The sequence below is a fragment of the Lontra canadensis genome, unplaced genomic scaffold (assembly GCF_010015895.1).
Source record: "Lontra canadensis isolate GAN:19392208 unplaced genomic scaffold, GSC_riverotter_1.0 scaffold44, whole genome shotgun sequence".
Classification (NCBI taxonomy): Eukaryota; Metazoa; Chordata; class Mammalia; order Carnivora; family Mustelidae; genus Lontra; species Lontra canadensis.
In genome coordinates, this window is record NW_022631038.1 from 11,143,390 (window position 1) to 11,169,233 (window position 25,844).

Consider the following 25,844-nt stretch of genomic DNA (forward strand, 5'->3'; position numbering starts at 1 on the left):
AGTTTGGTAATCACCATAGAAACTACATCCAAGCTTGAATTATATATATTTGCATTGCCATGTGAAAGTCTCATACTATGTTTTGTCTTATTATTTTAATTTATCTTGGGCATTAATAAGCTGCTATTTCTATGTAATATTCTACTTCTACTGTACTCAAAGATTCCATTTGTTACACACAAAACATAAAAGTGATTTCACATTGTGGTTTGGCAGAGGCTAAGTTGGCCTTCATGTTATAGTCTCATAAAAATATACTTTGGAAAAAAAATTCCTTCTGACATTAGAAATAGATGCATTGCATTTATATCACTTTACTTTCCTTTAATCTGGAAATCCTCTAGCTTTTAAAAATATATTGATCTTGACATTTTTGAAAACTACACATTCACTATTTCAGAGGTTATTTCTCAATTTGGGTCTGTACCATGCATTTCCTGATTAGAAACACATTATACATCTCTCAGAAGAGATATACCACGGAAGTGATGTTATATCCTGCTCAGTACATAATGTCAAGAGGCATTTGATAATAATTTGTCCTAAGGTTAGTGAACAGATGATTAGCTGATTAAGGCAGTGTCTGCCAGGTTTCTCCAACATAAAACTATTATTTTCCTTCTGTAATTAGTAAATATCTTGTGAGAAGAAACCTGGAGAGTATATAAAGTATATGTTTATTATCAAATATTACACAATAGTTTTAATATCCATGGATAACTTCTTAACTTTATTATCCCTTCAATATTTATTGGTTGTCATTTAACTGCAAGGAAGTACTTTCATTTACCTCTAATTTGTTTATTTGAACTATAATTAGAGTAAAATGTTATTTTAGTTTCAGGTGTAGAGTATATTGATTCACTAATTCTATACATTTACAGAATGGGAGAAGATATTTGCAAATCACATATCTGGTAAAGGGTTAGTATCCAAAGTTTATAAAGAGCTTATCAAACAGGACACCCAAAAAAATAAATAATCCAGTTAAGAACTGGGCAGAAGACATGAACAGACTTTTTGCCAAAGAAGACGTACAGATAGCTAACAGATACATGAAAAGATTCTCAACATCACTCATCATCAGGGAAATACCAATCAAAGCCACAATGAGATATCACTTCATACCTGTCAGAATGCCCAAAGATGATAACTCAGGATATAAGAGATGTTGGCAAGGATGCAGAAAAAGTCTTACACTGTTGGTGGGAATGCAAACTAGTGCAGTCATTCTGGAAAACAGTATGGAACTTCTTTGGAAAGTTAAAAATGGAACTACCCTATGATCCAGCAATTGCACTCCTAGGTATTTACCCAAAGGGGAAAAAAAAAAATACTGATTCGAAGGGGCACATGCACCCCAGTGTTCATAGCAGCATTATCAATAATAGCCAAATTATGGAAAGAACCCACATGTCCATCAACTTATGAGTGGATAAAGAAGAAGTGGTATTTGTATATACAATGGAGTATTACTCAGGCATCAAAAAGAATGAAATCTTGGCTATTTGCAATGACATGGATGGAGCTAGAGGGTATTATGTTGAGTGAAATAAGACAGGGAAAGTCAAATACCATATGATTTTACTCATATATGGAATTTAAGAAATAAAATAGATGAATAAAGGGGAAGGGAAAAAAGAGGGAAACAAACCATAAGAGACTCTTAACTGTAGAAAACAAACTGAGGATTGATGAAGAAAGGTGGATGGGGAGATGAGTTAAATGGGTGATGGATAGTAAGGAAAGTACTTTTTGTGATGAGGACTGGATGTTAAATTCTACTCCTGATACCAATATTACCCTATATGTCAACTAACTAGAATTTAAATAACAATTTGAAACAAAAAAATATTAAGGAGTTTTTGTAAAAAAAAAAAATAATAATTCTATACATTACTTAGTGGTTACCACAATAAGTGCAGTCACCATACAACATTATTATAATATTGTTGACTATATTCCCTATGCTGTACTTTTCTTCTATGTGGCTTATTTACTTCATAACTGGAAGTTTGTATCTCCTATTCATTTTCATCTATTTCACTCATCCCACTGACCTATCTCCCCTCTGGCAACCATAAGGTCTCTGTATTTAGAGATTTTTTTTTTGTGAGTTTGTTTGTTTTTTAGATTGTTCAGATTTAGATTTGTTAGATTTTTAGATTTAGATTAAATGTTTTAGATATGTAAATGAAGTAATATGATATTTATCTTTTCTGGTCTTATTTATTTTACCTAGCATACTGCTATCTAGGCCCATCCATGTTGTGGCAAATGGAAGGATTTCATTCTTTTTTATGGCTGGGTAATTGCACACACATACATGCACACACATGTATTCTTTATCCATTTATCTGTTGGTCGACACTTGTGTTGCTTCCATATCTTGGAGACTGCAAATAATGCTGTAATAAACACAGGGGTAAATAAAATTTTTGAACCAATTTTTTATTTTCTTTGGGTAAATACCCAGCAGTGGAATTACTGGACAATAAGGTATTTCTATATTTAATTTTTGAGGAAACTCCATACTGTTTTCTGCAGTGGTCACACAAATTTACATTGTTGGCAAAAATGCACAGGATTCCCTTTCCTCCACATCCTTATCAAGACTTGTTATTTCTTGTCTTTTTGATAATAGATAGTCTGACAGGTGTGAGGTAATATCTCAATGTGGTTTTAATTTGCATTTTTCTGATAATGAGTGATATTGAGCAACTTTTTACCTGCCAGCCATCTGTCTTCTTTGGGAAAACATTTACTCATGTACTCTTTCCACTTTTTAAACAGGTTGTTTGTTTGTTTTTTTAGTGTTGAGTTGTATAAGTTTTCTATATTATTTGGATATCATGTATTATTTGCAAATATCTTCTCCCATTCACTAGATTGCCTTTTTTGTTGATGGTTTCCTTCACTGTGCAAAAGCTTTTGATTTTGTTGTAGTCTCAATAGTTCATTTTTGCTTTTGTTTCCCTTGCCCGAAGAAGCAGATCCATAAATATGTTTCTAAAACCCATTTCTAAAATATTACCACCTATGTTTTCTTTTGGGAGTTTTATGGTTTCAGTTCTCACATACAGGTCTTTAAACCATTTAAATTTATTTTTGTGTATGGTGTAAGCAGTAATCCAGCTTTCTTCTTTTGCAGGTAGCTAATTTTCGCAACACCATTTAGGGAAAAGACTATCTTTCCCCATCTTGCCTCTTTTGCCGTACATTAATTGACCATTTCTCAAGATTGCTTTGGCTATAAGCAGTTTTGGGGGCTTCCATACAAATTTTAGGATTATTTTTTGTTCCAGTTCTGTGAAAAATTCTCTTGGTACTTTGACAGGGATTGCTTTGAATCTGTAGATTGCTTTTGGTAGGGTGAACAATTTGAACAATATTGTATCCCTACTTTAATTTTGTATTAATTTATACTAGTATGGACTCATAGATTTTATTTAGTAGCTTATAATCCATATTCTTAGAATTTGGGTATTCAAATTCTGAAAGACAAACTCACCTTTCTTATCCAATGTAGAGACCCGTTGGATCCATGGATATTTTTAACATTAACATACAAAGAATTTTATTGGCTGGTCTTGGAGAGAATCTGACAGAGGTGCCAGTTTTTTATTCTTGTATGGTAGCTCTTGACATTTCAGGAGAAGATGATATCCCAGAATACAAAGGTTCTCACTTCTAGAAGTTCTAATTTCATGCACATCATTAAGTCTTCAAGGATAAATTTTCTTAATGATTTAGGTAATGCAGGAATCACATTCAGAGAAAGTTTTCTAGCAGATGTGCAGTAATAATATCAAACTCAACTATTGTATGACCAGAACCCATTTTACATTTACCAGAACTCATTAAATAAGCACTTCTAAAACTAAGAATAAATGTTTGGATTTCGGAAAGCTGAATTGAAGAGGGAGGAGGGATTTTGTCTAGAATTAGGGCTATTTCAAATAATAATTTTCGACTAATACTTTACTTTCAACCAGCATTTTCTGAACATCTCCTTAAAAGTGGGTTCAAGAACCATAGACATATTTTCCTCTGTGCTTGTATATTAATAGACTTTGAGAGGATTTCAATTACAAACATGGTAGTAAGACAATTATTGTAACAAAACTATGTCTTGCTTATTACTGATAGTGGCATTTGTTTTTAAGTCTCTATGTTCAATACCAGATATTCATTTCTAAGGCATTGCTTTTAATTCTAGCCCACATCCATAACACTTAAATCTTCTACACTTAAGATTCACAACTGCCCAAATTATCTATTAGGATTTCCTTTACAGTCTTGTTTGGTTTGTGTGTACACCATTATCATGAAATACTATTTAAAAGTTAACAAAGTTTTGCCTACATGAATGTGACTATGACTCCATTTTACAAGTTCTCTCATCTAAACACTTTATAGCTAAGGGATCACATTTTTATGGATTTCCCTCCATACCACATGTTAAACCTAGAGGAAAACAGTAAGTTGTAATCACCTATAATTATCGACCTATTGGATGGGCAATACATATATGCTTAATAGGTGAAATGATAGTAATATGTATTTAACTTTAAATTATGAGCAATCATATAATGATAAGAAAGAATGGCCTTAGCTTAGTTCAAGTTTTGGTCCATCATGATGTGTTTGGAACATTGGTCAATTCATCTAACTTCTTAGAGTTACAGTTTCCTTATAGGTGGAATGCTGATAATAATACATATCCTCAGAATATATATGTACAGTAAGAGAAAAACTGACTTCAAATAAATGTTTTTTTTTAATTTTATTTTTTCAGTGTCCCAAGATTCATTGTCTATGCACCACATTTAGAGCTTCATGCAATACATGCCCTCCTTAATAACCACCACCAGGCTCACCTAACCCCCTAGCCCCCCTTCCTTCCAAAACCCTCAGTTTGTTTTTCAGAGTCCACAGTCTCTCATGGCTCATTTCCCCCTCCAATGTACCCCAATTCATTTTCCCTTTTCCTTCTCCTAATGTCCTCCATGTTATTCCTTATGCTCCACAAGTAAGTGAAATCATACGATAATTGACTTTCTCTGCTTGACTTATTTCATTCAGCATAATCTCCTCCAGTCCCATCCATGCAGATACAAAAGTTGGGTATTCATCCTTTCTGATGGAGGCATAATACTCCATTATATATATGGACCAAATCTTCTTTATCCATTTGTCCACTGAAGGACATGTTGGCTCTTTCCACAGTTTGGCGATTGTAGCCATTGCTGATATGAACATTGGGGTACATATGGCTCTTCTTTTCACTTCCTCTGTATCTTTGGGATAAATACCCAGTAGTGCAATTGTAGGGTCATAGGGTAGCTCTATTTTTAATTTCTTAAAGAATCTCCACACTGTTTTCCAAAGTAGCTGCACCAGCTTGCATTCCCACCAGCAGTGTAAGAGGGTTCCCCTTTCTCCACATCCTGTCCAACACTTGTTGTTTAATGTCCTGTTAATTTTGGCCATTCTAACTGGTGTAAGGTAGTATCTCAATGTGTGTTTTTTTTTTTAAGATTTTATTTATTTGACAGACAGAGATCACAAGTAGGCAGAGAGGCAGGCAGAGAGAGAGAGGGAAGCAGGCTCCCCACTGAGCAGAGAGCCCGATGTGAGGCTCGATCCCAGACCCTGGGATCATGACCTGAGCTGAAGGCAGAGACTTTAACCCACTGAGCCACCCAGGCGCCCCTAAATGTGGTTTTGATTTGAATCTCCATGATGGCTAATAATGATGAACATTTTTTTTTCATGTGTCTGTTAGCCATTTGTATGTCTTCTTTGGAAAAGTGTCTGTTCATGTCTTCTGCCCATTTTTTGACATGATTATTTGTTTTCTGGGTGTTGAGTTTGAGGAGTTCTTTATAGATCTTGGATAACATCCCTTTGCCTCTAGTGTCATTTGCGAATATCTTCTCCCATTCCATGAGTTGCCTCTTTGCTTTGCTGACTGTTTCCTTTGCTGTGCAGAAGCTTTTGATCTTGATGAAGTCCCAAAAGTTCATTTTCGCTTTTGTTTCCTTTGCCTTTGGAGACATGTCTTGAAAGAAGTTGCTGTGGCCAATGTCGAAGAGGTTACTGCCTAGGTTCTCCTCCAGGATTTTGATAGATTCTTGTCTCTTGTTGAGGTCTTTTATTCCTTTCAAGTTTATCTTTGTGTATGGTGTGAGAGAATGGTCATGTTTCGTTCTTCAATACATAGCTGTCCTATTTTCCCACCACTATTTTTCGAAGAGACTGTCTTTTTTCCAATATATATATTTTTTCCTGCTTTGTCAAAGATTATTTGACCTTAGAGCTGCAGGTCCATATCTGGGCTGTCTACTCTGTTCCACTGGTCTATGTGTCTGATTTTGTGCCAGTACCATGCTGTCTTGGTGATCACAGATTTGTAGTAAAGCTTGAAATCAGGCAACGTGATGCCCCAGTTTTGTTTTTCTTTTTCAACATTTCCTTAGCAATTCAGGGTCTTTTCTGGTTCCATACAAATTTTAGGATTGTTTGTTCCAGCACTTTGAAAAATGCTGGTGGAATTTTGATCAGGATTCATTGAAAGCATAGATAGCTCTAGGCAGTATAGACATTTTAACAATGTTTGTTCTCCTGATCCACGAGTATGGAATGCTTTTCCATCTTTTTGTGTCTTCTTCAATTTCTTTCATGAGTGCTCTGTAGTTCTTTGAGTACAGATCCTTTACCTCTTTTGTTAGGTTTATTCCCAGGCATCTTATGGTTTTTGGTGCTATAGTAAATGGAATCAATTCTCTCATTTCCCTTTCTATATTTTCATTGTCAGTGTATAAGAAAGCAACTGACTTCTGTACATTGATTTTGTATCCTGCCACATTACTGACTGGCTGTATGAGTTCTAGTAGTTTGGGCGTGGAGTCTTTGGATTTTCCATATAAAATATCATGTCATCTGTGAGGAAAGAGAATTTGACTTCTTCATTGCCAATTTCAATACCTTTTATTTCTTTTTGTTGTCTAATTGTTGTTGCTAGGACTTCTAGTACTCTGTTGAACAACAGAGGTGAGGGTGGGCATCCTTCTTGTGTTCCTGATCTCAAAGGGAAGACTGTCAGCTTTTCCTCATTGAGAATATTATTCACTGTGGCTTTTTCATAGATGGATATTATGAGGTTGAGGAATATTCCCTCTATCCATACACTTTGAATCATTTTAATCAGGAATGGATGCTGTATTCTGACAAATGCTTTTTCTGCATCAAGTGAGAATACCATGTGGTTCTTCTCTCTTCTCTTATTGATTTGTTCTGTCACATTGATTGATTTGTGAATGTTGAACCAGCTTGCCACCCAGGGATAAATCCTACCTGGTCAAGGTGGTGAGTCTTTTTAATGTACTTTTGGATTCTATTAGCTAAGATCTTGTTGAGAATCTTGACATCCATCTTCATCAGGGATATTGGTCTGAAATTCTCCTTTTTGATGGGGTCTTTGTCTGGCTTGGGGATCTGGGTAATGCTGGCTTCACAGAAAGAGTCTGAAAGTTTCCTTTCTGTTTCTATTTTTTGAAAGAGCTTTAGGAGAATCAGTATTATTTTTCTTTGAATGTTTGGTAGAATTCCCCAGGGAATCCATCAAGTCCTAGGCTCTTGTTTTTTGGCAGGTTTTTGATCACTGCTTTAATCTTGTTACTAGATATTGGTCTATTCAGGTTGTCAATTTCTTCCTGGTTCAGTCTTGGAAGTTTTTAGGTTTCCAGGAATGCATCTATTTCTTCTAGGTTGCTTAACCTATTGGCATATAACTGTTGATAATAATTTCTGATGATTTTTCTATTTCCTTGGCGTTAGTTGTGATCTCTCCCCTTTCGTTCATAATTTTATTAATTTGGGTCCTCTCTGCTTTCTTTTGGGTTAGTGTGGCCAGTGGTTTATTGATCTTATTGATTCTTTCAAAGAACCAGCTTCTAGTTTTGTGATGTGTTCTACTGTATCTCTAGTTTCTAACTCATTGATCTCTGCTCTATTTCTGATTATTTCCCTTCTTGTGCATGAGGTTGTCTTCATTTGCTGTTGATTTTCCCGTTCTTTAAGGTGTAAAGAGAGTGGTGTTTTGGGATTTTTCAGTTTTTTTTTTTTTTTTTTTTTGAACGAGGCTTGGATGGCTATGTATTTCCCCCTTAAAAGACTGCCTTTGCTGTATCCCATAGGTTTTGGACCGATGTGGCTTCATTCTCATTGGTTTCCATGAATTGTTTAAGTTCTTCTTTGAAACCTGATTGATCCAAACATTCTTGAGCATGTTGGTCTTTAGCTTCCAAGTGTTTGAATTCCTTCCAAACTTTTTCTTATGGTTGAGTTCCAGTTTCAAAGAATTGTGGTCTGAGAATATGCAGGGAATAATCTCAATCTTTTGGTATCAGTTAAGCCCTGATTTGTGACCCAGTATGAGGTCTATCAATTGATCTTCTTGGTGGATAGACCCTTTAAGAATGATGTAGTTTCCTTCTGTATCTCTGATTATAGTCTTTAGCTTAAAATCTCATTATCTGATATGAGAATCCTACCCCAGGTTTCTTTTGAGGCCTGTTGGCATGGAAGATGGTACTTCATCCCCTCACTAGTCTGGATGTATCTTTAGGTTCCAAATGTGTCTTTTGTAGACAACATATGGACGGGTCCTGTCATTTGTCCAGTCTGCAACCCTGTGCTGTTTTATGGGAGCACTTAGCCTGTTCACATTGACAGCGATTATTGAAAGATATGTTTTTATTGATATCATGTTGCTTGTGAAGTCCTTGTTTCTATAGATTGTCTCTGTAAATTTCTGTTCTATGTCACTCTTGGGTTCTTTCTTCTTTTATAGAACCCCCATTAATATTTCTTGTAGTGCCAGCTTGGTGGTCACATAGTTTTTTAAACCTTGCCAGTCTTTGAAGCTCTTTATCTTACCATCCATTTTGAATGTCAACCTTGCTGGATAATGTATTCTTGGCTGCATGTTCTTCTCATTTAGTGCCATGAATATATCTTGCCAACCCTCTTTGGTTTACCAGCATTTTTTAGACTGGTCTGACCTTATTCTGATGGATTTTCCTCTGTACATAAGGAATCTCTTCCCCCTAGCTGCCCTTAAGACCTCTTGTCTAAAATTATGATTTGTGAATTTCACAGTCAAGTGTCTGGAGGTCTTTCTAGATTTGTTGATCTTGGGAGGTGACTTCTGCCTCTAGGACATGAACACTTGTTCCATTCCCCAGATTGGGGAAATTTCCATCCAGAATTTGTTCAACTCTATCTTCCTGTCTTCTCTCTTTCTCCACCCCCTCAGTGATCACAATAATTCTGACGTTGGAACATTTCATGGCATCATTCATTTCCCTAATTCTGTTTTCATGGCTTCTAAGCTTTTTGTTTCAGGCCTCCTCCTGATATTTTTTTCTCTTTGTGTTCTTTAGATAACTATTGTATCTTCTGCCTTGGTTACCCTGGCTGTTATAGTATTTAGATTAGATTGATTCTTATTGATAGCATTATTAACTTTTGCCAGGTGGGCCATCACTTCTGCCCTTAGAGAGTCTATGTTGTCACTAACGGCTTTCTCTAACCTAGCCATTGCCTGGATAATTGTTACCTTGAATTCCCTTTCCAATATACTGTTGATGTCCATATCCAATAGATCTGTGGGAGTATTTCCTCTGTGGGTGTCCCTCCTCCTAGTCATTTTGGTGAGAGGTGGTTGAGGACATATGGCTGAATATATCAACCATGATCCAGGTAAGGTTCACCCTGGAACGTTTTGGAGTAATCTGAAGACACCAACAAAAAGAAAGGGAAAAAAAGGAGAGAGAAAGAGGGAAAAAACAAACAAACAAACAAACAAACAAAAAAACAACAAACCAGAGAAAACCCAGCCAAAATGAGCCCCCAAAGAAAGATTTATAAGGTATATAAACAAAAACAAAGAAAAGACCAACAAAAGTAAATGACAAGAAGAAAAAAAGAACCCATCCAAAATGAACCCAAAGATTAAGATTTATATAATACCAGAACAAAAGCAAATACACAGAAACACTTACAGAAGAATAAAATGGGAGGGTGCTTATAAATCCTCAATGTGGGCAAGGAAGGTTATTTTGGTTCTTCCTGGGTGTATCTTGATATCTTTGTTAAAGGACTCAACTTTCCAGAGATAAAGGGAAATTAAAACTGGTTTATATATAGGGGTAGTATTGAATAGGGAAAAATGATTACCTTGAAGCTTATATGTATATGATTATTAAAAGAAAAATAAAAAAGTTTATGTATATGTATGAAAAAAGTTTAAGTTAAAAAGTTATTGTAGAATATGTTGTATTAAACCTAATTGTAATGGTAAGGAGTTTAAAAAAATTAAAAGAACAAGAATCGTGAGAACTAATTTAAGAAAAAAAAAGTTGTGTCTCTGAAATATACAGATTTTGGGGAAATACAGTGAGCTTAAAATATTGTTTTCCCCTGATGTTGGGGTTTAATAGTTTTATGGGGACCCTGTGGTTGTCCTCTCGTTCTTTTGGCTTGCCTTCTGGGGGCAGGGCCTGCTGCATTGTTTTCTCATCAGTCTTGAGTCAATTGAGTCCAGTCGCCCTGGGTTATCAAGGGGCTGGGCTCTGTGGAAACTGTTTTTTCAGGCTTTTGTTCTCTGGAAACTTTTGTCCTTCCACAGTTTTTCATGGCTTTTCAGAGGTTCAGTGGAAAGCAAACTGTCCGCACCCAGTCTTCTGCCTCAGAGATAAGCCTCTGTCTGCTCCCCTCTGGGTGGTCCAGAACATGTAGACTCCCCCTCTGCAAACTCCACTGAACAGCACAGCCTCCCAGGGGTGGTTAGCACCTGGGGGCAGTGAGCACCCCCAGCCACCGTCTCAGTGGTTACCCAGGGCCCCACTTGTCTGTGCAGCCCCCATGCCACTAAAGCCACAAGAAATATTGGTCCAGGGAGCCCACTTCTGGTGGCTGTCCTTGCTGGGACTGCTGTCCAGAGTCCAGTCCCTGCTGGGTGCGGTCAGACCCCAAGGTTGTACAGTTTGCAGAAGGCTGCCGTGGAGGGATTCCAACCAGAAATCATGCTGGGTTCTCTCAGGATGGGGTGGGAGCATTCAGACCCTTGGCTGGTTGTGAAGGCTGCAGTCCTAGAGACCAGAGGCTGGCACCCACACCAGGCTCTCTCAGGTGTGGGCAGAAGAGAGAGTGTGCTCCCTTGAGTGGTGGTGCAAGCAGCAGAAAGCCGCAGGCTCAGGGACCACAGACTGGAAGCTCTGCCATACTTTCTCTGGCATGGGTTGTCACCAGTGGTGGCTATTCTGGGAATGTGGGCTTAGACCCCTGCCTATGACTGCATGTTTCCACCAGGTGCCCCTTAAGATCTTTTGCTCTTTTTGAGTGCTTTTAACCAGACTCCAAGTTAATGGTGGTCTCCAACAGGGCACTTTCATATTGGGGTATTACTTTCCAGTGGGTCACTTCTGGTGGCTCCCTACCCTTTCTGTTTATCCCTTGATATCAATCAGAGTGTCCCCACTATGCCTTAGCTCTCCACTGATGTCTTCTGCCCCCACAGAATTCCAAAAGTGTATAATCCTACATCTCAGGCTGATTTCATGGGTGTTCAGAGTGTTCTTGTAGATATTTAGCTCATTTAGGGGACCAGTTGAAACAGGGTCTCCTATTCTCTGCCATCTTGGCCCTCCTCTACAAATATGTTTCTTAAGAAACATTCGTGTGATTTAAGCCTCCCTGATATAATTATCTATAGTGAAAGTAATAACATAATGCATATTAAGAAAAAGAAGTACTTTCATCTTTTATTTTTATACACTATTTCACTAATTCTCTTCATTTTAGAGCCTAGATATTAGCTAAGTTTCAGAGAAAGGAAAGTGAATGTGTACCATTTTTAGGCTTATACGAAAGAGACTTTTCTTTGGTTTCTTCCACATGATCATAGATGCATGTATATTCCACTATCCTACCAGGAACTAAAAGACTAAGTTTTATTAATTTATTTTCTCTGGTGAGGGAAATAAGTGCCTTCAAATACAAAGGTTACAAGACCTGTGCCTGTCATAAAATCCTGACCTTGTTTCCTATGAGACCAAGTTTAGAATACCACAACTCACCTCTGACTCTTTATTGATGCTCAAAAGAAAAAAAAAAAAAATAACAGCCATTTTTACCTGGAAAGAGCACTGAGAGAATCCACTTTATTCCCAAATGTGAAATGGCAGAGCATGGCTCAATTATATTTATGAAATATATAAATAAATACATCTATGACCCCCCTAGACATGGTACAGGGTGAAATTAGTAACTGACATATCACCTGAGAGCTGAAGAATGACTTAATCTTCAACTGGCTGTAGAACACATTGATGAAAAGATTTCTGGAGGCCAAGTGGGGCAGGAAAGAGTACCTGGAAACAAAATAACAACCATCTGTATTTATACCACTTATATCCTTATTATATTGCATCCTTCTGTCCAAACAAGCTCCCTCTATCAGAGGAAAGACATAAGGTTGCACTCTGATCTTCAGTAGCCACAGATGAAATCATCCAGACGCTCTTGAAAGAAAAGATAAAATACAGAGCCTATTTTTAATTACCTGGCTTTAATTCAAATTGCTAAGGCAACCTGTTCACTTTTCCTAGGTATGTCCCCAAGTTTTGATGGATGTACACAATTTATTTTCACTGGAATTGAGGCTTCATTTGTAACAATATTTGTTAAATGGATCACTGAGCTGAATAAATCAAACTGTGAAAGGCAGAGTGTGTACAGCTTGCTGTAAAGTCAAGGGCACAGGAGGCCTCTGGCAAAGTTAACCATCGTTTAAAGATGGGAGTTAAAAAAGGCAATTGAACATTGTGCTGGAAGTCTGAATAACAGATCACAATGGGTAAAGGCATGATGGACCTTCACAATTTTATCCTCATCCCTTATGCTTTTATAGATCATAGCTTTTTTTTCTTCTCTCTATGCCACAACCAAGGTAATTTCTTCTGATCTATCTTTTAGTTTACTGAGTCTCTCTCATGCAGTATCAAATGCTATATGTACCCCATCTGTTTTCTAGCTTCAAGGTAATATATTATTCACATAGAGGTGTACAATTTTGTTCCTTTGCAAGCACACCTCCATCACTGGCAAGGTCTTTATTCATGTTTTATTGATTTCCTTTAATATTTTATGCCTAGCTCTTTCTATATTTTTGATAATTAGTGTATCTGAAGTTCTTGGGAGTTTCTGTGAAATTTGTCATTCATGATGGCTCATCCCCTGTATCTGATGATTTTTAATTGTTCATTCATATTTGATTGAAAATCATCTGGGAGCTAGGGGCTCAGCTGGCCTCAAATTATGTTAACACCCCTGTGGGTGCTGGCTTAATGCAGCTGCCACATTGTCTAGATGAGCTCAGCATTGTGTTAACAGCTGTCCCAGGGCAATTTCAGTGGCCCTGTCTATTTACAATTCATCTTCATGGTATTCAGCTTTTTTTTTTTAAACTTTTTTTCTTTTTTATAAAATTATAGGGCTTTTCAGGATTTTCCTTACGCTCCCAAGAGATAACAATGCAGTAAAATGTAGAGAAATCTACAGAGAGGGTGACCCTCAGAATATTTATTTTGCCACATTGCTATCGTATTGTACATTCTTGAGACAATGGACCCCTCAGAGAGATAACAGGTGATGAACTGGAACATAGTGTTGAAGTGTGGGATTACTGGCAATGTAAATTTTTTTTTTCTTACCACTTTGAAACATAATTTAATGCCATTTTCCCAGTTAGGATTTCTTCCTTCCCTCCCTCCCTCCCTCCCTCCCTTCCTTCCTTCCTAGCTTCCTTCCTTCCTTCCTTTCTTTCTTTTTTCTTTATAAGAATAAAGTAGTCTTCCACTCTTTGTAAGGAAACTAAAGCTTAATTAAGATCGAAGAGCTTAATTTTGAAATGAGTTTCAATTGTCTTCTTATCCTCCCAAACCTAAACATCATTTTTTTTTTTGAAAGTCTACGATAATAGAAAATATAACAGGTAAACTTTTTTTTTCTTTTCTACCACTTACTCCACTTGTCTCCTTGAACAAATTATAATTGTTCTGAGTTTCAATTTTTTGCCTTTGAAAAAGGTATAACAACACCTTCCTAGGGCACTGCACAGGCTTGTGAGAAAATTGAAATCACATATTAAATTTGATCTTTCTGAAACTTAAAGTGACATGTCAATGGAACGTTTTTATTAAGATAATTTTGCATAAAAATCAGTCACTTAGAAGAAAACATTGAACATTAATTACAACAGAATTCATTTTCTGTACCAAGTGGTCAGGAGGTCCAGATTGGAAGCCAATTTGGTATTACCATCACAGTTGAGAATGAGGACTAAAGAACTAGCCTTCATAAGTCTCAGGTGTTTTATCAAGAATTTGGGAAATTATTTTATTCTGCAATAAATTAATTTGCAACAGGTTCTTAATATTTTTAAACACAACAAAGCACACATCAAGAAATCATGGCAGTAAACTGAGCTCTCATATTATCACTGGCTGGCTTCCCAAATTAATTTGCATTCATTGTGCCCTTTGTATACAGTCATTTGCTTGTATAGTTATGAAATGGTACTTTGCTTTATTTGATGAAAACAAATAAAAAATCTAAAATAGTTAGTACTCTAGCAGACTAGCTGCCTGGAAGGCAGTGCTTGAGTTGAAGAAAAATCATCTCTTCAGGTTCTGACATACATTCAGACCTCAAGGTTTTACTTGATGTCTCATTTCCAAGGCTAAATGGAACTACATTTTCAAAATTGATTTTTATAGTTAATTGAATTAGCATTTTAAAAACTATTTTATGTCACTTTATTCAAGTGACTCTTGTGTAGGTAAAAACATTGCAGAAAAAAGGATCCAATTCTTTTTAATATAATAGGGCCTCTTAAAGATGCACTAACAGTTTCATTGAAAGTTATGCTGTATATTTTACTTATACAAATTGCTCATTTTTCTAACTTTTGCAAAAAAATTCTGGAATCTATAGTAAAGAACAGCTTTACAAATATGCAGTAGCATTTTTCAGCATTTTCATGTAATTTGATTTTAGAGATTGCATCTAGTAGCCATAATTATCTTTAAAAAAATGTTAAAAGTTTCAGGTTAGCATTTAGCCTCAGATTGTGTGTGTGTGTGCATATGCTATAATACTCAATACATATATGCAACTTGAAACATAATATATATTAAATTTGTATATATAAATTTGTATATATATTAAATTATATATATATAAATTTGTATTTCCTTTTCAATTTTTGCCTTTAAAATCATTACAGGTAAAATGCAACTGCTGTATAGTGATCTGATCTGTTTTAAAAAGATTACTTTTGAAGTATTGATCACACATTTAGCATACTGCATATGTCAGATCTTGGTATTAAAAAATAGTGTTTACTAACAAAAAAATACAGCATGAAACAGGGGTGAAGCATATCATTTTTTACAGCTTATAAAAATAAAAACCATTAGCATTCTTTCATGAATTAATGCGATAAAAATGTAAGAGTTAATGTCTTTGAGTATGAGTATGCTATACTTCTCAACATTCTCAATAATTACATAGCTCTTACTGTATTTGTTTATAATTGTTCAGATGAGCTTCAAATAATCAGATAACTAATATCTAAAGTTGAGTAGAAAGTTTATTAATACTCATTTTATGAGTAGATATCACTGACAAAGCAATAGTATCCTATCTATAGTACTTTTTAATCTCTGATGGTGGCTTCATTTATAAAAGGCTAAAGTAAGCTACTGTAAGATATTGGAAGTACTTTGAAGTCCCCAAAACAAGAGTACAGGATAGTTTTCATGTTAAGTCAATATTATTGTACTTAGTTCCTTGAAATCTATAAATTGTTAATTATACATATGCCACTCGTAACTGACAAAAGCTTTGAACTCCCTAGAGTCACACTCTAGTTCCTCTGGTCTATTTCCTCCGATGTCTGGAAGATTTCTTAACTAACATTCATTATTGTCTTACAACAGATCTCCTTGGCTCCCACATATTGGTTTTCTGTAATGAGGCTGGGATCAACTAAAGACCTTCATCTTCCACTCACTCAGGATCAGGAGTGGGAAACAGTGGTTCCTTACTTATAATCCCTCAAGCATCTGATATCCTTAATTCTGAATAGTGACTGAACTGGTTTGAATTAGACCCCAATATTTAAAGACCTCATAAAACTGTTTTCGAGTAGTGGCTTCACTCAATTATGCCAATTGTCTCTGAAAATTCTTTCCCAATTTAGGACACTAATTGCATGGTTTTTTTTTCCTTAATGCACATTTCCAAAAACAGAAATTATCTGTGTTTACCATATAACAATACATATAATCAACCTTATTATATAATTTCCATAATTTTCCATAATAAAGCCTTACATTTTTTACAGCATTTTACAGTTTACACAGCACTTTCACTTAATCAGCTCACAAGCCTCTGCAACAGGATAGTAATTAACTCAATTTTAATCATGAAGATATAAAGGTTCAGAGAATTAGAATGGCATCCAGGGCATAGCAAAAATGTGCTAGAACTGGCTTATGACCCAGATTTTATAACCACAGAGCTGGGCCTTCGTAGTAACCACACTGAGAGTCAAGGCCAAAGCTCAGTGACATTCCATAATAAATAATTCAAACTCCATAGTCTGTGAGAACAGTGAGATCACATCTACACAATAAAAATAAAACGACACAATTATTTAGATAGTTCAGCTAAATGCTTTCCCATTAATACCAAAATTCTTCTCCTTAAATTAAATTAAAATTTTAAAGCAAATAAAATATTTCTCCCTTCAGTCAATATCAGAGAGTCTGGTCTTATGGCTTATCCATAATTTGCCAAAAGACAATAATATATTGGCATTCATAAGATAATTTTGGACCATTTTTTTTTTTTAATGTTGCTTCGGACATATTTTCCAATGCCTTCCCATCACAGACACACACATACACACACAGGCACATGACCTTTTGCAGTTTAACTCTGAGCCTGTACAAGCTGACATAATGATGAAAAAGTGCCAGAATGCCATACATGCTGGCTGTCTTGTTCTTGCTTGAAACATTGCCCCTAGAATTGTACTTTACAGTGGCTGCCAAATCAGAGTCAAATAACTCCCATTTTTCTTGAGGGCTTATCCCACTCCTCTGAAACAATTTCAATTACACTCAAAATGTAAATGCTATTACTCCTTTCTTGCTCTTTTGGTTATGTTGATGATTAGTTATCATTTCTGCATTAGTTTTGCCTATCAGACTTTCATACACCACCGTACATACAAATATACATTATTGATAATTTTTTAAAAGCTGTATAATAACCAAAAATGAATTTCCTTCTCTATTGTCATATATATTGTATGTATCTCCAGCCATCCCTGAACAGAAAGAGTTAAAAGTTGGAGCTTTCTTATCAACTTTAATTAGATCAACTGTAAGTAAACCTTTGAATAGTGATTTAAAAACAATTAGGTTAATTAAAATAGTCTGTAAGTCAATCATGTCAAAATTGAAACTTTGAAGATTAGTATTTACAGCTAGTGCTTAAAAACTTTATTTAGATTGCTTTTGCCTCTTGCAATATATTTAAACTTATTTTAAGCTCCCTCAGATTTTAAATTTGGATGTAACAAGTCTGTTTACATGGAAGTTCTTTGGGCACAAATATCACTCACATTTTATATAACTACACTTTTTATATGAGAATAATTGCCAGTGCCAGCTCATCGTTAGTGTGGTAAACATAATTGTGCATGAAGCTAAAATTTTAATTTAAAACATCCTCAGAGGGCAGAGTGAAAAGGCAGCTATCATTACCTAAATATGATTGCTTCCTGTCTGTGTCCTTCATTTACCTAACGCCACTGTGGTCAGCCTCGGGTGTGAGCTTCCAGTCAAAGGAAGAAGTTTACCAGCTTCATCTAATGGCTTACAGAAAGATCTACTCATTGCTTTCACAGAGGTGATCTTTTCTTGTTGTCTCCTTAATTTTGGTCTGCCACTGACCTTAGAGTATTGCTTTAACATAGAAATTGATCTGTGAATCTAGAATGATAATTTAGGCTTGATCTGCAAATGCCCACGTTCTTGATAAGATTTAGTCTGCATAGTCTTTATGCTGATTTAAAATTATGCAGTGATAATTCAGAATTGGGGCTTGGGCATACTTCCTTGACATGGACAGTAACAAGTAAAATGCAAACATTTTTAAGAAATTAAAGTGGCAAAAACATGCATTACTTTGTGCACCTTGTTTCTAATGGTGGCCCCAGATGGACAAATGGAAAATATTTAAATTTATTGGCTTCCCATACTACTGTCTTCCCTGGAAATTATTAAGCCATTACTTCCCACAATGAAGTGGAGCCTTTGTATTTGTAGCTCCAAAGACTTCATAATAGGGAGTATCACATGCATCTATGTTTAGTAGTAGGATAGAGCATACATTTCTTTCATGTCATTATTTGATATTCAGTCATACTATATTTACTGTCATGAGGTTTCCTTTATAAAGCAATTGAAGCAGTGAAATGTTGGTAAATATTTAAAAACTGGATCTCCAGGAAAGACAGGGAGTGTTTGCTGCTTTCCGTGGTGGTCTCAATATCACCCCACGGCTAACTTCAATCCACCAAAATGATCTCTCTAGAAGGAGGGTTGAGAAGAGATGTAGGTCATTGGTTCTTAGGAGCTGGTTCTAGCTGGTTCCAGGATACCACTGAATTTTAGTAACTAGATATAAGTTTTTATATAAATGTTTTTAGAGAATGTCCTAACTAGGTTTAACATTGATTTTATCAATCAGCTATTCCAGTGCCTCTCACATACTGTGGAGATAATCATACATAGCATTAGATTTTAGAAGAAAATGGAAAACAAAAATAACCAATTCACTTCTATTACCAGTAGGCTTAGCTAGAGCGCTTCATATAAATATCATGTAAATTAGGGACATTCTTTCAGCCATCTCAAGCATTTTTAAAAAATACCACTGAAGCAAGTTTATTCTGTATTGATGTGATTGTTCACACATAAAAGAGCAATGGGTATATGCAAGAATTTCAAATCTTTATTTAAATTTGAGCTTTTCTTTTCCCAATCTATGACCGGCAAATGTGAAAGAAAAAAAAAAAGAAAAAAAAAAATATATACTTGAAAACAAGAAAAAGCAAGGTGAATGGGTGAATGATGTGATGTTTCTTTTCTATAATATATTCAAACCTCCATTTAGTGATATGTGCAACAATCAGCAGTTTTGACATCATAATCCAAACGTACTAAACTATTTTATCTTCCTGCAGACAAGGGGATTATTACAAAACTGTTTTCTCAGCACCTTGCTGATTTAACACCTATATAATTCCTGCACCACACTCTGTTTTTATTGAACTGGGTAAGTGTACTATGTATTTTTTTTTTTTTATTTGAAAAACTTACATATGTGACTAAAAGTCATGAACAGAATCTTTTACTGTTAGGAGTTTTTCATATATGTGTATATTAATTCATCAAGAAGCATATCTATCTAGTCCTGAAACAATGTTTATAAAACTTTATTCAAATGAAAGGACTGTTTGTAGATAATCAGATTTATTGAATCATTTAGTTTGATGAAGCTGAAGGCCACGTTCGCGTACTTTATTTCTAAAGATGAACTGAAGGTTTACAGAATCCTAGTTTCTCCTCATGTAATCAAAATACTGATATTCTGATTCCAGTGTTTGTCTTTCAGAAAGAAGCACTTTTAAAATGTAGTTTCCTATACAGTGTCCACTACCTGTAGATTTATTAGGAACCTGATAAATTATTTTTAAAAAGAGAAATGAAAGAAAAAAATCCATTCTTATTGAAATATATGTACACTAAACTAATGCTATTCCAGGAAAAAAATGATAGGTGGAAATATTATAGTCATAAAGTTCTTATCCTAAGAAGCCTGTCTCAAATTTAAGCACGTGATCACTGGAAATTGCTCCCCTCATTTTGGCACATCTAAACCAGTACAGAAATCCTACATTGCTTGGTTAATTCTTGAGGAACAAATTAGCATCAGAATTTAAAGATGGATTTTTGAAATTTATAGCATTACATTGTTTAAGCTATAGTGAAAAAAAAAAGTTCTTTTACTCAATCTGTTTACAGTAAAGGAAGCTGGGGAAAACAAATTCTCAAAAGTCTTTGGAGCATATAGAACTTATGACCTTGAAAAATCTTGCATCAAAAAAAAAATCAATTCTGAAACCTTTCTAAAATACAAATATTTTATTCCACTGTTTGGTACATTCTAATGGCTCAGATGAACGACTTATACGTCCTTGTAGCTGTGCTCCTCTCTGAGATGTGAACAGCAGCAAAGCTCAACTGCTCTACTATTTTTTTCTCCATTTCCATGCTTCCTTTCCTTCATGTAGCTCAGACTGGAGAAAAATCAGCATGTTCTGACGAGTTTAATGCTATGAGGCAGTCAGATGGACCTGAATTCAGTGGAGATTGGAGCTCCAAAATAAATAGAACACTACATGTGTCAAATAAAAAAGAAAGGAAAGATAGTCTCCTGTATAAATCAGAAGAGATAATCAACATCAATGAATAGACAGCAACTTTTTTCATACCTACACAAGCATCTCAAAATGATGGCAAACTTAAAGAATGATTTACCTTTTTCTTATTTGGAACACTTCATAATTTATTTGCAAAACAACAGTTTATGTTGCCTTACACCAAATTTTATTGGCTTGTGTTGGAGGTTTGGAGAGGATTTTCTAAGAATTTATATATTGCTAAATGAAATATATATTTGCTACCCAACAGCAATAAAATGCTGCTGGATTCTATAATCTAGCAAGCTAAAAGCATCACTGTAAATTAAATTTGTCCCAAGTTTTGATATGCAAGAAGTTCCAGGACTTTTCAATGGCTCATCGAGTTGTGTTCTTCTCACGGTCAATGCCGTGAAGGTAGGTACAGGGTACGCTTGGTTCACGGACAACACAGGCCACTACTTACTCATCGAGGTTAGGTGCTTTGCAGGTATCTGAGAGTTGCTATCTATTCACAAACCACTGAGCATTTCGTTTTATCAAAAAGCCTTCAAAAGCTCAGAGTCTCTGGTCAGTGCAGTCCCTTGGATAAGTCTAATGAAGTTATGCTTCACCAAGGCAAAAACCTCAACAGTTAAAAATGGAGAGATATTTACAACAGTTTTCTCTAGTAAGTCGAGTTCTTGTTTTCTGTACGGAGTGGGGTTTTTTGTTATTTTTTGTTTTTTTTGGTTTTTTTGTTTGTTTGTTTTTTGTTTTTGTTTTTTTTTTTTTGCTTTTACTTTTTCTTCAGTACATTTCAAATTAAGGTCCCGGGGCTATGAGTACAAACTCTCCTGGCCGGTTCCATACATATCTGCAAGTCGCTTAAAGCGAGGCCCCCAGTCACTCAGGTAGTCATAATTCTGGTCAGAGTTTGAGCTGATGGAATCCAAGGAGCTGAGGGATTCGGCCACGGAGCCATTTCCTTCAAATGCGTACGTCTGCAAGGAATCGTACGGGGGCGCACAGGGATCCACATCCGCTTCTTTCAGTCTTTCCCAAATAAATTCTCGAAAAATGACATTGTCTGGGATGCTTTTAAAAGTGGGTCGACTCAAGAACTGAATTTCTGGAGTCACGTCCCTCCGAGTCTTGGCGTCTCTGATGACGTTCAGATTTCTCAGGGCGGCCATGTCGAACGCTTCCGTGTCTTCCTCTCCGCCACCTTCGTCGTCGTACCTCACGATGTTTTCTCTGATGTCTCTCTCCTCGTCAAAAATGAGAGGCTCTTTTTTCCGTCTTCTCATGGTGACGATCAGGAGGATCAACACTAAGCCAAGGAGACAGGAAAGGGAAAGTTTCAGTAAATCACCAGCTGCCCCTCACCATGGTGGAATTGGGTCTATGACCTTGACTTTCAGATTTCCTGCTCTTTAAAGGGAAATGAACTGACCACCTCCCTGCATGGGAATTCAACAGCAGTAGATGTGCTAAAACTGCTAAAACGCCTTTAAAACAGGACACTTTTATACATCAAGAAACCCTTTTCCACACCTATTCAGAACTGAGGTCTCCCTCTGTAAGGCAACCTCCAAAGTATTTTCCAGAGCAAATTGAAGGGCCATTTCAGGATAAATACAGTAATTTCAAAGCTGGGAAACACAAAGGGTTTTTGTTTGTTTGTTTTGTTTTTGTTTTCGTTTTTGAACTCCTTAATTGCTGGAAAGGCAAAGTGACATTCATAAATTCATAAATGTTTTAGGTCTAATTTAACAATTGCAGTTTTGGAAGGAAATGGATTTTAGCATTTGGTCAGGTTCTTTGAAGAAATGCCTGGTACTTATCTAAGAAATTCCATTGTTAAATAAAACCCAGTATGTCAGGCCATATATGAAGATCAAAAGTTTTTCTATAGTAAATTGAGTCTCGCTTTCAGGATGAAATACTGAACGAACTTGGTCTTTACACATTCTACCTGGGGAGAGAAGTTGTGAGATTTTCAGCTTGGTCAAAGAGAGATTTATCAAAATTAATAAATAGTAAAGCATATGGTTGCACTAGAAAGCAAAGGACACCAGATACATTGGCTTTTTGGGTTTAAAATATCTGAATACACTCTTGTATTTTTAGTAAGTATACACTACTAAGAAAGATTCTGTTTCCCTCAGACTGTGGGCGACGGAATGCTAGCTGAATTGGGAACATATCAGATTTCATGGGCACTTGAATTAAGTTACAAAAAAAGTATTTTTGAATTTTGGAGTTCAAAATACATAAAGAATTATTGTTAATTACCTTTTTATTACATCAGCCAAATATATTTTTTTAGATGATCTAAAAGGCCCAGAGGCACCGTTACTCTCAGCCTGCTTTTTAAAAGACATGTAAAATATTTATATTTAAAATGTCTTATAAGGTTTTAGTTTGGCATTAATAATACATTTGAAAAGAAAAAAAAAAATAAAGCCAAGAAGGACATCAGTGTAATTCAGAATAATTAAAAACAAAGACTAGATGAGATATATTCCATCCCCTACCTCAATCTGCTTTAAAAAAAAAGGAAGTCTAAGCACTTACTTAAATAAGGCCTTTTTTTGTTGCAATGTTCTGACATGGGCCTTGAAAACAAATATATAGCTTTGTTGTCAAAATGGCCTTGGCTAAAAGTTCAGCCTTTTCACATATCAGCCTGTGTGATCTTGGGCAAGTAATTTAAACTAATGGAGCCTAGCCACATAAGATAATTATAGACAAATGTTTCCAGGGTAAATTAGAGAGATTGGGGAATAACATAAGGAGAGGTATTAGAGTGACAAGTACTTGTTTGTGTGCCAAAGAGAAATTTTCATTGTTATCCTCTGACCAACCAAGAATGTGAACTCAAAATTTTTTCTCTGACCCAAGAAAAACAATGAAATGAGGTAAGAAAGTAGAAGGTATAACAAACATATGGCAAGGCACGTGCACTAAAGACTGAATGAGAGACAGAAAAGGCAGTAAAGGTGAAAAATGAAGGTCTGCAAATAGGACTTAATCATTTGGCCCACAGGGTAGTTTTCTGGGGTATGTGTGTTCTTGTTTGACAGTGGTCTTAGGCATGTGAAACATCCTGCCTATGGTCAATGAATAAAATGCAATAGGTGGGAATGAAGTATCCTCTACTTCCAACTGCCCCAAAGCCTTTGCACTTTCCAGAACATTATGAGCCTAGTGCTCTGTATAAAGTAATTGAGATACAAGCTGAGAGCTCAAGTGACAATTTGCTAGTTCAGAGAAAGACACACCAGCAAATTTTAAGACATATGGATAAATAATATTTTAGATTTAAGTATAAATATAGCTTCTGAAACTTTTTATATAGTTCCGCCCAAAATAAAAGTAATTGCAACAGAGAGGCAAGGTAATATTTCCTCAGAAGTCAGATAGAGATAATGGAAAGGTAAGTATCAGAATGATGGGTGGACAGGTAGAGGCAGGAATAAGAGAAATCTGTCACCCACATTGGAAGCAGAATTGAGGGGGAGCAAATATCCAAATGAGTACAAGAGGATACAAGAAATGAATGGGCATCGGGGTGCCGGGGTAGCTCAGTGTGTTAAGCCTCCGCCTTCAGCTCAGGTCCTGATCTCAAGGTCCTGGGATTGAGCCCCGCATGGGGCTCTCTGCACGGTGGGGAGCCTGCTTCCCTCTCTCTCTGCCTGCCTCTCTGCCTACTTGTGATCTCTCTCTGTCAAATAAATAAATAAAATCTTAAAAAAAATGAATGGGCAAAGTGAATGAGGCTATGAAGAGAGTAAGATATTATGTAATAATTAGTTCTTTTAATTTAAAATTTGTATTTAGGCAAAAATGTCAAAATTTCCAAATGTCTTTCCTTCATATAATTACAATGAATCTTGTCATTTATATATATATATATATATATGACTTTATATATCTATATATAAATGTTTTATTTATACATAGATAGGTATATATATTTATATATATGTTACATTTTGTTTTATATGCTATTTTAACATAAAACAATTATTTCTTATGTTCTATTGTAAATATATTTTCATGCTACAGAAAAACTTACTTTTTAACACTCAAGCATAGTGCTCAGTAAAAGTGAAACATGAAAGAACCCATAGGTGTGTCAGCCCTCAGGTTCAGTACCTATTAAGGATATTAATATCTTATAGAGTTTATTTTATTTCTCAATCTTGCCTGAAGCTGAGAAAAATGAAGTGTTTTAGGAGGTTAGAAAATTTAACATTTCAATGACTTAGGAGAATATTAATTTCTAACTGCATGAGCCCATATAAAAAATAAAATTTAACCTTTACGTAGAACAAGTATTAAGTGCTCTTCAGGGTCTATGGAGATAATCCTTGTATTAAAAAGAATATTTTCTGCTTAAGTAAGCACAAGATTATATAGTTTAAGAGGTTTTTCTCATATGTCTTTTCTGTCATATGGATAATACTTATGAGTGAAGACAGAAAAGACCTAGTCTAGACAGCGTGGCACTTATAATGTGTTGTTCATGAGTTTATATATGGTTAACAAATGTGTGTTCACCATTTATCACAGGCATTGGATGTGATGATGTAATGTTGCACACAGAAGCAGGCAAAGCACATTTCTTCATGGAACTTATAATGAAATGGGCAGGCTATTAATCAAATAGCGAAAACTAAATGTAAAAGTACAACTATGATAATTATTCCAAAAGAAGAAAATATGATCTTTTAAAGGTCTATAGTAGAAGAAACAGATCCACACAAGGCAGATTTACGTGCCCCTGAAGGCTGAGGCTAGGTGATAGGGGAGATTATACTTGGCACAAACAAGCAGTTAGCAAAGGTTGGAGCTGACAGGGCTTAGGAGTAAAGAAAGAGGTGGGAGATAACCAATGTGGTTTAAGGACTGCATATATGATTATATACGTTTTTAAAAAACCATACTGATTGAACTCAGGAAGAAGGGAAAAGAAGATGTTAAGAAAGCAATTACAATGCTACTGCAATTTCTGTTTTATAATTCAGTTCTTTAACATTCAACATTTTCAGAGTATCCCAGTCACGCAGGCAATAGTGCTGGTTATTGGCAAAATCGTAACAGAGAGGCTCTCTGCATCCAAGCAGCTCAAACTTGGTAGCTCTATATTTACAAAGATAAATATATTATAAATCATGATGTAATTCACTCAGAGAAAGTACACACATACACAGGTACACAGGTACAA

The 25,844-nt window shown here is 35.6% G+C and overlaps 1 protein-coding gene across 1 annotated transcript in view; it reads right to left on the reverse strand.

Annotated features, from left to right (window-relative positions):
- Window positions 1-19,800: 19,800 nt before the first annotated feature.
- CDH7 (cadherin 7) overlaps window positions 19,801-25,844 on the reverse strand; it is a 119,502-nt gene continuing 113,458 nt past the window's right edge. The window contains exon 12 of the mRNA XM_032872262.1: window positions 19,801-21,941. Within this exon, the coding sequence (XP_032728153.1) occupies window positions 21,448-21,941 (494 nt within the window). The 3' untranslated portion in view covers window positions 19,801-21,447. The remainder of the gene's footprint in view (window positions 21,942-25,844) is intronic.